This window comes from Pelophylax lessonae, assembly GCF_965119305.1.
Source record: "Pelophylax lessonae genome assembly, chromosome: 3".
In the NCBI taxonomy this organism is placed as follows: Eukaryota; Metazoa; Chordata; class Amphibia; order Anura; family Ranidae; genus Pelophylax; species Pelophylax lessonae.
The window spans coordinates 243437235-243451502 of NC_138770.1; the positions used below are offsets into that span (position 1 = coordinate 243437235).

Here is a 14268-nt window from a genome sequence, read left to right on the forward strand (position 1 = left end):
TAAATACCTTTTCTTATCAGCAGTATATACAGTAGCAGTCTTGTAACTTCTACCAGTGTCTGATTAAAGCTTGTAGGAGGAGTTTGTATTCTCCCCCTAATTGTCCTTTTAGGCTACAGGACCCCTGACCCTCTGGGCAGTGCTGATTGGCCTTGTGCCGATCACATGCACCCTCCCAAGAAATATAAAACCTCTCTAGCAATACAAACCAAACTGAGCATGTGCAGAGATAGTCCACAAGCTCTGTCTTATCAGGAGATGGATTGGGGACAGTGAAAGAAGGGGGGGATCAGAGAAGACAGGATCAAACAGCCTATTTATACAATGTGGAGGATTAACCCCTTAGGTTCCACAGTGTGTATAACAAGCATGTTTTACAGCATATACAGACTGATTTTACTGTTGTGGGTTTAGTAACACTTTAACCAAAACAAAATAATGGTGCTTTTCCACTGCTGGTACCGCATGGTATGGTGTAGGAACGGTTCGGTACGGTACGGCGGCGCTTTTCCACTGCATGGAACCAAACGGTACGGCTCTCAAAAACAGTACCACCTTGATTGTGGTTCCAAGAGGTACCATACCCGGTACCATATCCCACAATCCTTTGCATGCAGTCACTTCCTTGGACCACTTTTGGTCGGTCCTGACCACTGCAGACTGGGACCATTCCCCAAGAGCTGAAGTTTTAGAGTTGCTCTGACCCAATCATCCAGTCCTCTAGCCATTACAGTTTGGCCCTTTTAGTCACATCTTGTCACTTGCCCATTTTTTCTGCTTTGAACATTTTCAAATCAGGGACAACATGTTCACCTGCTGCCCAATATATCCCATTCACTTGTATACCTTTGTAATGAGATATGTTATTCACCTCGCAGTGGTCATAATGCTATGGACGATTGGTGTGTGTGTGTGAAGATATTAAGGTATTTTGCCCTTTAATAAAGCTGACCCACATAAATACAGTAAATATCATCTAAGGCCGTAAAAAGTCACTAAGCATTTGAAACTACAATCAGTGAAAAAGGCAGAATGATCAGTAGATCCAAAGACATTGTGTTAATCCTAGTAATACAAGATTAAGTACATTTAGTTTTCTGTGATTAATATCCAAATTCTGATCTTTTCCTCCACTCCACACATAATGATTTAGCTCTGCCAATGCAATAAAATCATAAAACAAAAAAAAAAAAAATTGGCCTTTCAGAAAAACCTTCTCAGTAAAGCAAGTGTAATGTAATAACCTCAACTGGATAGCATATACTCAAAGCTCAAATAGCATATACTCAAATACTCCAAAATATTGCTGTAAACATCTGTACAGCACAGTGTATTCCTGTTAACCCAGGGATCTGCTTCAGACTCTAATATTGCTTAAAGTAGTTCACCTAGATATTCATGTGCCTTCTGTCATGTAATTTAAGGTTACCAGGTGCCCAATAGGTAAATACATTCTTTTCAGGGGTAATGTATGTTTTGTTGCTTGTTTGTTTTTTTGTTTCATTATTTAACATTAATTATTTCTGACTAATTGGATTTATATAAATTTGAGAACTGAACATTGATTTAATAGGCATGTGCTAAATGATGCCTGAATTAGTATGATGATTACAGTGCTACAGATGCAACAGAACGAGTGATATGAAATGAAAAGCAAGAATCTCAAAATACAGCAAACAGATTACGTTTATATGTCATATTCTAAGAAGCTCATGCAGTGAAAATGCACAGCAGTTCAATTACCATGGTTTACTTTTTTTGTGTTATCCAAAGCAATTTTCTGACCCACTTTAATGGCACAATAACTTACACTGAATAAAATACATTTTGAATTTCAGTGGTAATGATTATATAAAGGCAAACTAACCCAATAGTTCTAAATCCCTCTCATAATTTATCGTCTGTGCTTTAAAAGAAGTATATATAGAGGTAAGCATTTTATACATTTATAAAGGTAACATATCTGAGCACTGCCTATGGATTTTCTATGGGATTTGTATTTTCTGACTTACTGTACTGACCATATCACACTAAATAACATTATACACATCTGTAATTACAGACTTCCTCATGATATAGATTGTAGCACAAAACAAGGGGGCAAATAAGCTGTTCCCTTTGTAAAAGAATATCCCTTAGTTTAGTGAATTGGGTGACTTCTGTCATCCAATCATGTGCAAGCAAAAATATTGCTTTTTTCCTTATTTTATTTTCTTGCACGAGATTGGATAGTCTTTGCAAAGCGAGCTGTCATCATGCTCACTAGACTAAAGGAAAACTTCCTTGCAAAGTGAACAGTATACTTGCCTTTCATAATTCAACCCCTACCCTTACTTTACCTGTTTGAAACATACATGGGGGCTAATCTAAAGCAGATAGAATGATAACACAATACGGTTTACTTAATTTGGTAGTTTTGCAGTGAGTTGATAATGAAGAAATAATTGGCCTGCAATGTAAATCATAAGAGACTCTATAGGCCATCTTACCATACTCAGTAGGGGGCATCATAGTCCGTTCTTACAAACTCTAATATGCATTTAATAAACACAGGGACACTGTTTACTTTAACCTTTGCTATTGAGTGTCTCTGGGAAATCATTGTTTAGGGAAAGTGAAATACAGGAACAAAAAACAATACATATCAATAAAAGAGAAAAAGGTAATGATAGCTACTAAGGCTCCCAAAGAGCAATTTTGAGCTTAGTGTCTCTTTGTCTTAATTAATGGATGGATGGCATTGTAAAACAGTAGGATCTTTAATAATTTACCCATAAGATAAAGCTTTGTGCTTTTACAACAAAGCTGGATATCATACTTGAATTTCTAAGGTCAACAGTCTTGGAGAGCTAATGATAGGTAATGAGTAACATACATTATTAAAAGCATGAGCCCATAAGTCAAGAGCAAGAACATGATCACAGTGCTGCAAGGATTCTGGGATTCCAAATAATATTACTGACCTGTTCATCTTTTCAGATTCCCTTGGAGAAGAATCTTCTTCTTCATCAGTGCTGCAAGATTTTGACCTGGATTTTGAGGTTCGCTGGAGGAAAAGCCATAAACAATTATTAATTGGAAAAGCACAAAAAAGTATGCATATTTATTTCAATGAAAATAAAAACTGATGCTTTATACTTCTGTATATACAGTCAAATATTTATTTTAACACTAGAGGAAAAAATAAAAAAAAAGATAACAGTGCAATTCATGGGCTGGTCCACACACGACTAGACCTAAATAATCATTGTGTTTATGGAAGTACTTGGAGGGCATTCAAAAGTTTGCTATAGATTGTAAACTATAGTGAGATGAGACAAGTACACTTTGAGGTGTGGGTGCAAGAGAATGGATTGTTTTTCAATTTTTTTTAACATTTTTTCATCTCTCATATTAAAATATATACTTTATAATGATAGCACAAATCTACAATGTGCACTAAAATATAACTAAAGGCAAACATTTTGGATAGAGTGGGGAGTAATTAGAACACCTGTCCCTTATTATTGCTGTCTTTTTTCCCCCATTAGGGAGATTCTCTATTAAACTTGTTTACCATAACATTGAAAGCGAAAGAAGCGAAAGAAAATCCCAAATTTTGGGTTGACACCAAAACAGTAATAAAGGGGGAAACCTTCCAATGGGGACACTAGTTCTGGTGACCCTGCTGACACCCTAGGATTCCCTTATTTTGGAGGGATTTTCTTTCACTTCCTGTTTTGGCTATGGGACAGGAAGTGAACAGAAAGCTCCCCTATGGGGAACAGAAAAAACATTATCAGTTTTGCCTTTAGTTACACTTTATTGTAGAGCACCACAACCATTTTCACTTTACATGATAAAATAATCATGAATATGTAGTTCTGTCTCTCTCAAATTCTGTCTAAACCAAAAGCAACCTTTATGTGCACTAAAAGAATTACCACAACAAAAAAACAACTTTAAAAATTTTGCAGCGTTAGAGTGGGGAGAAGTTCAAACCTACTGCCCGTACCCCCGGTGGGGGGATCCCCTCACTTCCTGTCCCAGAAACAATGATCACCATGGTTCCCGCTGTCTGCCTGCTCCACCTTCTGACATTTCTTAAATACCTAATAATTAAAGGGCACAGTCTCCTGATGATGACATCAGGTGACCCCCCCAACCCCTTGTGACATCTTCGACCCAGCATGCCTCGGTCAATGACGTCACAAGAAGGCCGGGCAGGTCGAAGATGTCGCTGGGTGGAACTGCCCCTTAGCTATATAAGAAATGTCAAACAGTGGAGCAGGCAGACTGAAGGAGCCTACGACGATGCTGGAGGTTTTTTGTTTTATTGGGGTCTGGCGGGCATTAAAATGGACAATGATTCTACACCGGGGGACAATTTTTTCATTTTTAAAAAAAAACTTGTCACAAACTTGTCTTGTGTCTTTACTCACTATTTACACTTTTTTAGTAATTGTTCAGGGGTACGATGTACCCCATACTCATTCACATGGAGAGCAGGATCTGGGGGCCCCCTTGTTAAACATCAACATGGGGACAAGGTGCTTTGGGGTGGGAAAGCAGAGCCTCCCTTGCCCCAGCACACCACCACAGCCACCCCCCCTCTGTTGTTGAGGGTATGTATGCTGGTATGGCTTGCTCACACCCTCTTTCCTGCCCTGCTGTGCTGCAAGCCCAGATAAGAATCTGATATATGCCATTTTTAACAAAAATGTTGGCATGACCCAAAGGGCCTGGTATGGATTCGGGGGGGAAGCCTTTTTTTTTTTTTACAAATTTTTAATTGCCGGCATTCTTTTGTTTACATTTCTGCTGTCAGTGGGGAAGCCTGCTGACAGCTGATGAGTCATCGGTTCTTAAAGCGGAGTTCCACCCATTTTTAATAGGTTGGAATACATAGATCTTTGTAATCCCCTTTAAAATGGCTTTTACCAATGGAAACTTTTTTTTTTTTTTTTTGCTAGTAAATACCTTAATTTCGGATTTATTCCTCCTCTCCTCACTTCCTGGTCCGATCGGCGATGACGTCATTCGGCGATCCGCAGTGTCTGCTGGGATGTATTCTATTCCAGAAATCTCAGTAGCTGTATCTGTACTGAGCCGTGCCTGCCCCGCCTCCGCCCCGCCTCCTCTCATTCAGTTGCATTGTATGAATGTATTAAGGCCGTTCTCTGCCCCGCCTCCACCCCGCCTCCTCTCATTGAGTTGTATTGAGAGGAGGCGGGGCGGAGGCTGGGCAGAGAACAGCCTTAATACATTCATACAATGCAATTCATTGAGAGGAGGCGGGGCGGAGGCGGGGCAGGCACGGCTCAGTACAGATACAGCTACTGAGATTTCTGGAATAGAATACATCCCAGCAGACACTGCGGATCGCCGAATGACGTCATCGCCGATCGGACCAGGAAGTGAGGAGAGGAGGAATAAATCCGAAATTAAGGTATTTACTAGCAAAAAAAAAAAAAAAAAGTTTCCATTGGTAAAAGCCATTTTAAAGGGGATTACAAAGATCTAAAGTTCCAAAAATGGGTGGAACTCCACTTTAAGGATGCGGCGGGCATTCCAGCCCACTATTTAACAACCGGCTATTCTTCACACAGAATTTAAATCGTTCCAAAAATTTGGAATTCATTAGAAAAGGAATATACGAAATTAAATTAAACTAATTTCAACAAATTTTGTTACTATTTTATTCAGAGTTTTGTGTACATCCAAATCTCTGAATCATCAAAAATGTGTCCAAATTTGTACTCGGACCAAAATGAATTGCACATGTCTAGGTTGCTAAAACCACAGACATTGGACAATTCATCCACACACCTCATAATTGTTGTTTAATTTGACAGTGCTGCTGCTATATTTATGGTTGGACCCTCTAGAGGTTTGTAAATAACTATATATTCTGATTGCTAGTAGGTTTTAAATGACAATCATTTTTTTTTAGATTTGTTTCCTTACAATTTATAATAATGATACATCTTATCATGTATGTTTGCATATTTGAAAATTGCTTACCTTGTGCTTTGTAATATTACCCACTGATGCCCTTTTGGATTTCCCTCTGTCTTTTGTATCTGAATTCTGCATAAAGAAAGAAGAAAAAACTTCAGAAAAAAACAAAAACAAATTTTCTTTTAGATAAGGTATAACTTTTTCTAGCAAATGACAGACATTTTATCCGTATATAAAAAATACAGTAATAAGTCGAATAGTTACATATTTAATCAGGCTGAAAAAAGAGTCCATCTAGTTCAACCAAAAGAATAAAACAAAATAGAAATCCTCCATATACAATCCCATACCCACAGTTGATCCAGAGGGTGAAAAATAAATAAAAATAAATAAAAATAAAGCATGGTCCAATATGCTCCAACGAGAGAAAAAAATTCCTTCCTGATCCCCCAGGAGGCATTCGATTATTCCTTGGATCAATTACCCCTGGTGTTATTACCTATAAACATTATTATCCACTTATATTTTGTGCATTTAGAAATGTATCCAGCTCTTTTTTTTTTAAATAATCTACTGAGCTGGCAAGATTTTAACGGACAATTGCGCGGTCGTGCGACACTGTACCTAAACTAATTTGACGTCCTTTTTTTCCCACAAACAGAGCTTTCTTTTGGTGGTATTTGATCACCTGTGAGATTTTTTGATCATGCGCTATAAACAAAAAAAGAGCATTAATTTTTGCAAAAATTACAATATTTTTCACATTTTGTATATGAAATTCCCCCCCAAAAAATGTAAAAATCAAAAATTTTTTAACATTTTCAGCCAATTTGTTTTATGCTACATATGTTTGGTAGAAAAAAATCGCAAAAAAAACGTAATTTGATTGGTTTGCGCAAAAGTTATCGCGTTTACTAACAAAGGTAAAGACTTTTGTCATTTTTGTTGTTTTTTTTTAATGCGTAATGGCGGCGATCTGCGATTTTTTTGCGGTACTGCGACATTGCAGCGGACAGATCTGACCCTTGACTGACATTTTTGACACTTTTGGGGTTACCAGTGACATTACTACAGTAATCAGTGCTATAAATATGCACTGTTACTGTAAAATTACACTGGCAGTGAAGGGGTTAACTTTTTTGAGAGGGAGGGGCTATGTGTGTCCCTAGGGGCGTGATTCTAACTGTGATTGGCTGTGGCTTGAGGTGTAGGAACAGTGATCAACGGTCCTACATAGTAGAACCGTATGATCATTATTTCTACACAGGGGAGAATGACAGGCGGCTTGTTTACATTAGCCACCTGCCTTTCTCCCTCTCCACCGACGATCGGGAGTGACCGGTGGACGATCGGGTCCACCGGTCACACGCGCGGGGGGGTCCATGACCGCGTGGGAGTGGGAGCGCGCCTCCATCGTCGCGCGCTCGCTCCTGAGACCCTCACAGACTAGCGACGTAGTACTACGTCGCTTTGCCTGTGAGGGGCTGACCGCCGCAGTAAATAGTCGTGCGGCGGTCGGCAAGCGGTTAAGAGAGTCTATTTCACATTTTCACTGCTCTGTGGCTGGGTACACAACTGGCTTCTGTTGAATGAGCATGCTGGAAAATCAGCATCCAATCAGCGCTCACAGCCAACTGCTGTGAGCGCTGCCCAGCATGTTCTGGCTTCACTGATAAGAATCTTTTTCATATAAGGAGATTAAATCTCTTTTCCTCCAGACGTAAAGAGTGCCCCCTTGTCCTCTGTAATGATCGAATATGAATAACTCAAAATTCAGTTCACTATATGGACTACTTATGTATTTATACATGTTGATAATATCCCCCCTTAATCGCCACTTCTCAAGAGAGAATACATTCAGTTTAGCTAATATTTCTTCATAGCTGAGCTCCTCCATGCCTCCCATCAGTTTGGGTGCCCTTCTCTGCACTTTCTCCAGTTCCCTGATATCTTTTTTTTGAGAACTGGTGCCCACAACTCTACTTCATATTCCAGATGAGGACTTACTAATAAATTATACATGTGCAAAATGATATCTCTCTCTCTGGAGTGTATGCCTTAGTATAGTACAATAAGAATATAAACATGAACTGTATGTGTCAATGTTCGAACAAGTGGTACTTAAGTGCAACATTGTGTTCCCATCTTTCTTACTAAAGGAAGCAAATGTATAAAAAAAATGTTGCCATGTAATAATGCTTATCCATGATAGATAGTTAACAGGGAACAGTGTATGTTTAGATTTTATGTGATCAGTATTACTTATTACAGATATACATTTACACTGAGATGTTGTGTTTTTCACAAATTTCGGGAACTAAATAAACTAACCTCATTCTGTTTAACCGGAAAACGGCACAGAGTTCAGACATCACTTAAATGCTATCCTCATTGATGGAGCTATTTGAAATGGAAGCTTGTTCATGTAAAACTATGCACCAAACCACTATGTCGAACCAATTCACTACGTTCATCAATGATTTCCCCCAAGACACCTTTGTCAATAAGCAAAAGGTTTCCTTTATTCCTTCATTCAGAAAGATTGTGAGTACACTATTTCAAGTGTGGTATTGGATTAAAAGGCAGTTAAATACAGTATCTCCATTTCTTCCCACAATATGAGGGAATTATTCTTCAATGTGGGAATCTTAGGATTGTAAAATTACCTCTTCTTTTTTCCATCCCAAAAAAAAAAAAACTTAAAACAAACTATTTCTTTAACCCTGAGGTTGTTCAGAGCAGGCACTGAATCCTCTTGGCTTGACTTTAATGTGTAGTAATGATCACTGGGAGAGTGGATGGGGAGAAGACCACTAATGATCAACATCATTTAGCATATTAAAGGGAGCTTTACCCTCTTGTACAAAGAGGAAAAACCTTTAAAACAGCTTGTATGAAACTTTTCACTATTGGCCCTATTTTTTTGTTTCCAACGCATACCCTGAAATGCACATTAGGTAATTAGAAAGCTACTAAGGACTCCAAAACCATAGATGTTGTTAAAGTCAAGGTCCTATAGAATAAAAAAGATAACATTTTACATTTTTCAAAATGTGATTGTCTATGAAAACGAAAACTACAAATCATCAGTGTTAATATATATATATATATATATATATATATATATATATTTTAAGAGAGTTTAATGATGCCCCCCCCCCCCCCCACTCAGCTTTCTGAAGTTGGCTGCAGTGTTTCCAGATTTAAAGGGAGAATGTAAAGTGACACAGCCAGAGATACAAGGTCAGGAAGGAGGCACTGATGGCAAACACTGCGAATGTGATCAGGTGGCTAAAGTACTCAGCAATGGTAGTCAACAAAATGTTAAACAAGCTCACAGCTGCCATTGTTTCACCCATTTGGCTACTTTGACATATGCTATCTATCCTTGGCAAAGATTAAAAGCGTTTTCAATTCTGTAAGCACACAGGCTGTCTTGCACATAGATTCTGAGTTTTAATATGTGTCATCTACAGTAAGAATGTGTCCCATTAGAGGTGAACATGTCCTATACTGTACGAAACATAAGCATCAAGTAGAGAACTCATATAAATAGTAACTCTGTTTACGGTCCATAAAATATACCTTGTCAATTTGCTAACCTACTTCATTCTGAGAAAACACTATCCACCCCAGAGAAATATTCATGCTTACATTTTACAGTTAACAACTGCATCAGCATCTAGAGACAAGTTAAGTTATGCATTTATTACAGGAGCAAATACAATGCTCTACAAAATTCAGCTAGAAACATTATTTACAATGCCGGAACATCATCATGATGACAGGCAGGCTAGACAATGATCTGACCCATATAACCATTAAAACTGACCCAAAATAAGTATATACAGTAAGCACAGAATCAGAAAGTCACAATTTATTTGCTCTGTTTATGCCAGCATGTAATCTAAATAAGAAATCAGAAATAAGCATTTAGACTGATTTCACAGGGAAAACATTAAATTACCCATCAAACGGCACAGAACATGTAAGCCAGATGACAAGTACAAAAAATGAAAAACATAATGTGGCAAACAATGCATTAGGAAGCCCATGTTTATCTAAAATTAACTAATTATGGCTAAAGGTGAATTGAAAAAGAGAGAAAATGTAGGTTTTACATGGTTTAGAGATTGAAACATTTGCTAATTTGCCAGTGGCAGTAAAAGCCAAACAATGTAGAGACAGATGCTGTCTTTATCAAGCCATCTGAATTTTACGGCAACAAAGGATCCCCTAGGACATTGCATCCAAAGCTGAAATACTTTGCATTGCCAAGAAAACAAATCAGGGAATTTGGTGTGTACAAAGTGGAACATTGCGGGATATACATACATATATATATATATATATATATATATATATATATATATATTATTTTTTTTGTAAGGGGCAAAGTCTATTAAGCCACAGCAGGCTGATTATCTTCTAAACAAAGCAGTTTAAAGCAGTATTAAACCCAATAAAAAACCTGAATATACTGTAGCTAACCAATCCTTAAATATGGTGGCTTCATTCCTATTTTTAGGCTTTTGTTCCTTTATTTTCATCTGGTGATCTGGAAAGTAACACAGTTCCTATCTAAATCTTCAATTACATTGGAGCGACTTGTCAAGTCAAAATGGCATGACAAGTCGCACCCTTTTGTCTGCAATGTCCCTGTTCAAATCGGTGTGATGCCGACTTTGCGGTGCCGTATCGATTTGAAAAAGTAGTCCCTGTACTACTTTTGCCAATCTCACGTCGCACAAATGTCTTCAAAGTCGCTCCTGAAGTCACACAGACATGCAGCTTTGAAATAGTGCGATTTTAGATGAAGTCACACAATTTCAAAGCTGCATTTAATGTAAACAAGGGCTTAGGTCTCTTTTACACTGCTCTGTATCTGCGTTTCTGGTGATTTTTTGGGTTGCCTGTACCTTTGAAAATTAGGCATGTAACTCAAAAACTCACCAAATGCAAATCGCAGTGTGTTTTTACTGCAATTTCCATTCATTTCAACGGGAAGCAGCGTTTTAGGTGCAGAATGCAGGTCTTTTCAACAGGCATTGCACCTGTAAGGCAGTGGTGTGAAGAATCCCATAGGATTTAAAGTAAAATATTTTCTTGCGTTTCTCTTGCAATGTAAAAACGCAGGAAAAAAGTATGCATGTGAAAGGGCCCTTAGGGTGTCGCCAGTCTACATGGTGGAACAACAGAGACACCAACACCAGTTAGACATTCATTAATGATCCAACCTTCTCATTTTCTCCAACCAATTTACACTTCTCCTGCTGTCAAGGACCCTTGAACCCAGCTGATTTCTTCAGGCTTTGCTCGCCTAAAGTAATCTCTAATAATCCCATACTCTGCACATGTGCCAATCATTATTGGAAGGGGCATATAATGTGCATGTGTATTTTAAAGCTAACAACATAATTGTAAATTATAAAATATTACAAATAGAAAAAAATTGTTAATTAGTTTTTTTAATGACAAAATTTGCTATCCTAACCACAGCTGTGTAAGGCTGATCATACTCATCAATATAGGCTATTGAAACCATCCACCAGACCGGAGATTTAGACATGTACATATAAGGCCTAATGCAAAAGAAACAGCTTAGTGGACTCAAGACATACCTCTGAATCATACAGGTGGCTATAGAGAAGAAGTTGGACAATGAGCTCATGGCCATACACTGGTGGCCTTTGAACAAACAGTATAGAATGAACCCATCTGTACATGCATTAATGGCAACAGCAACTTGATGAATGTTGTTCAAAAGTACACTAAAATTCTGTTTGCTTTTAAAATTTGATTTTGGCATATTGAATTTCCCCCCAAAAAAAAATGACATACACTGAAAGAAACACATTCATTTAAGAAAAAGTTTCCATCCTGCTCATTCAAATTTTCTCATTATTTTGGTTGAAAGTGAATGACAATTTGAGCCCCTAGCCATTAGAGAATGTAATAAATGTTCTGAAAACAGAAATTTCCAATTAAATTCTACTAGTGTATGGCCATCTTTATGTACATAAATTGCAGAGTTTCTCATTACAAATACCGAATAGAAACAACAATTAATGCCATATGTTTTGTTAATTGAGCTTCTATGTTACCTTAAAAAATGTTGCTTGTAATTAATTGTACATTATTCTTTGATCTTTTAACATTAACCAGTTTGGACAAAGTAATATTTTTGTTTTCATGGTTTTATTAAAATGTGATATTTTATTCAGTAGCTAGGTTTCCTAAATTGTGACTTTCATGGACATGTTTTACAGTGACAAAATATTTAGGGCAAACAATAGAAAAGAAAGCACATATTTATTGGGCAGCTGTAAAAATTCAGGTGGTATACCACATCGGATGCACAGCTTTTGCTGACATTGCAATGATTATCCTATCACATGGCTTATCTAATCCTTTGAGTTATTATCTGCACTTTGTATTCAAAGTGACATCCAACTGATACAAGCGATCTATTAGAGGAAAATAGGGTTTTTCCATTTAAAATAATTACAGAAGATCAGTGGTTTCCAAACTGTGAGGTCATCCAATCTGAAGCATGAGAAGCTGTTTATGCCAATTTTATCATTTTTGTCTCACTGCAACATCTTCATTTTTCATTTCACAAGAAAAGCAATGTAAAATGCATATATTTTAAGCAACTTTTTTCATTACATAGAGCTTTCACTAATATATAAAATAGGTGAAGCCTGGGTGTCATCTGTGAGACACATAAGGCCGTAGTAAAAGGAGTCTGACAATGGCTGAAGCTGTCAACTGCAGTGTGACCCACAGGGATAGCAAAGTCCTTACCTGTTTTAGATTGACATTCAGACCTTCATGTGTTGCTTTCAGCAGAGCCCTCACAGTGAAGCTGTCAGGATCCTCTTTGTCCCTGATCTGCGATTCCCTCAGTAAGGACTCCAGTTTTTTTCGTATAAATGATTCTACTTGGTGCTCTGTTGTTCCGTTGCTCTGCAAAGGATTAACACAAAAAACATTAACATTTGCTCCATTCAGTGCTCCAATGCCGATTCATAAAAACGTATTTAGCTATGCCAGAAGCATTTACTGAAAGGAGCGCCTTTCTGTTAAAGAAGAAGGAGCATTTGAGCTGAAGCAAAACATAAACCACCATAATCTACGACACAAAATACCAACTGTCCCTGCACACATCAGTGGTGTTTGGCATGGTGGGGCGCTATTCAATGTACGAGGACAGAGTGCAGCTCAATGTGTATTGTCTTTGTACACTGTAATCAAATTAAATTTGTATACAAATTAAATATGCAAATTTAACTTTTTTTCTGAATGTTTCTCACTTCTTGCGATATTGTGCACCCTACCAGAATGTCAAATGCTTTCCAAGTATGCCTGGTGTGTGATTCTCTTAAAAACTCCATTATTTTCATCACACAACATCAATTGCTAGTTAGTTCTAAAACACTGCTCTAAAAACATGAATGCCCTATTTTACACTAAAAAAAAAAATATATATATATATATATATATATATATATATATATATATATATATATATATAATTCATAACTGATATAGAGGCATTCACAGGTCTTGTAGCAGAAATATATCAAAACAGCAGCGTTTTTTAGGTTGACGTATTGATGAAGCTCAGTCCATTTTCTCAAGACTTAACAAAGTTGAATTGAGCTTTTTTGAAATGTCAACAATAAAAATGCTGCCAATTCATCTCCTCTGCAGGACCCATGAGTGCCTCTATACCAGTTTTGGATTTGTATGAATTTCTGTGTGGGTGAGTACCTGGGCATTTATCTCAAACATAGAGTGTAGTGGCTTTATATAGATGAGTTACACACAGAGTGATATATTTCAAGCATTTCTTTCTTTTCATTTTGATGATTAGGGCTTACAGCTAGTAAAAACTTAAAATTCAGTATCTTAGAAAATTTGAATATTACATAAGACCAATAAAAAAAGGACTTTTCTATACAGAAATGTTGGTCTACTGAAAAGTATGTCCATGTACAGTATAGTATGAACAATACTTGGTTAAGGCTCCTTTTGCATGAATTACTGCATCAATGTGGCGTGGCATGGAAGCGATCAGCCTGTGGCACTGCTGAGGGGTTATGGAAGCCTAGGTTGCTTTAATAGCAGCCTTCAGCTCAACTGCATTGTTGGGTTTGGTGTCTCTCATCTTCCTCTTGACAATACCCCACAGATTCTCTATGGGGTTTAGATCAGGCAAGCTCCATAAAGCTGATCAGCAGAGGGAAGCATGAAGAGCTCTAGAATTTCCTGCTAGAGGGCTGTGCGGATGCTGGACTCGATAAAACACAGTGGACCAACACC

The 14268-nt window shown here is 37.6% G+C and overlaps 1 protein-coding gene across 3 annotated transcripts in view; it reads right to left on the minus strand.

Moving 5' to 3' along the window:
• PLCH1 (phospholipase C eta 1) overlaps positions 1–14268 on the minus strand; it is a 264244-nt gene that overhangs the window by 48576 nt on the left and 201400 nt on the right. For all 3 annotated transcript variants that reach the window (XM_082251170.1, XM_082251169.1, XM_082251168.1), the window contains 3 exons: positions 12748–12909; positions 6004–6069; positions 2964–3046 (listed from right to left, as the gene is read on the minus strand). In XM_082251170.1, coding sequence (XP_082107296.1) covers positions 2964–3046; positions 6004–6069; positions 12748–12909 — 311 coding nt within the window. The remainder of the gene's footprint in view (positions 1–2963; positions 3047–6003; positions 6070–12747; positions 12910–14268) is intronic.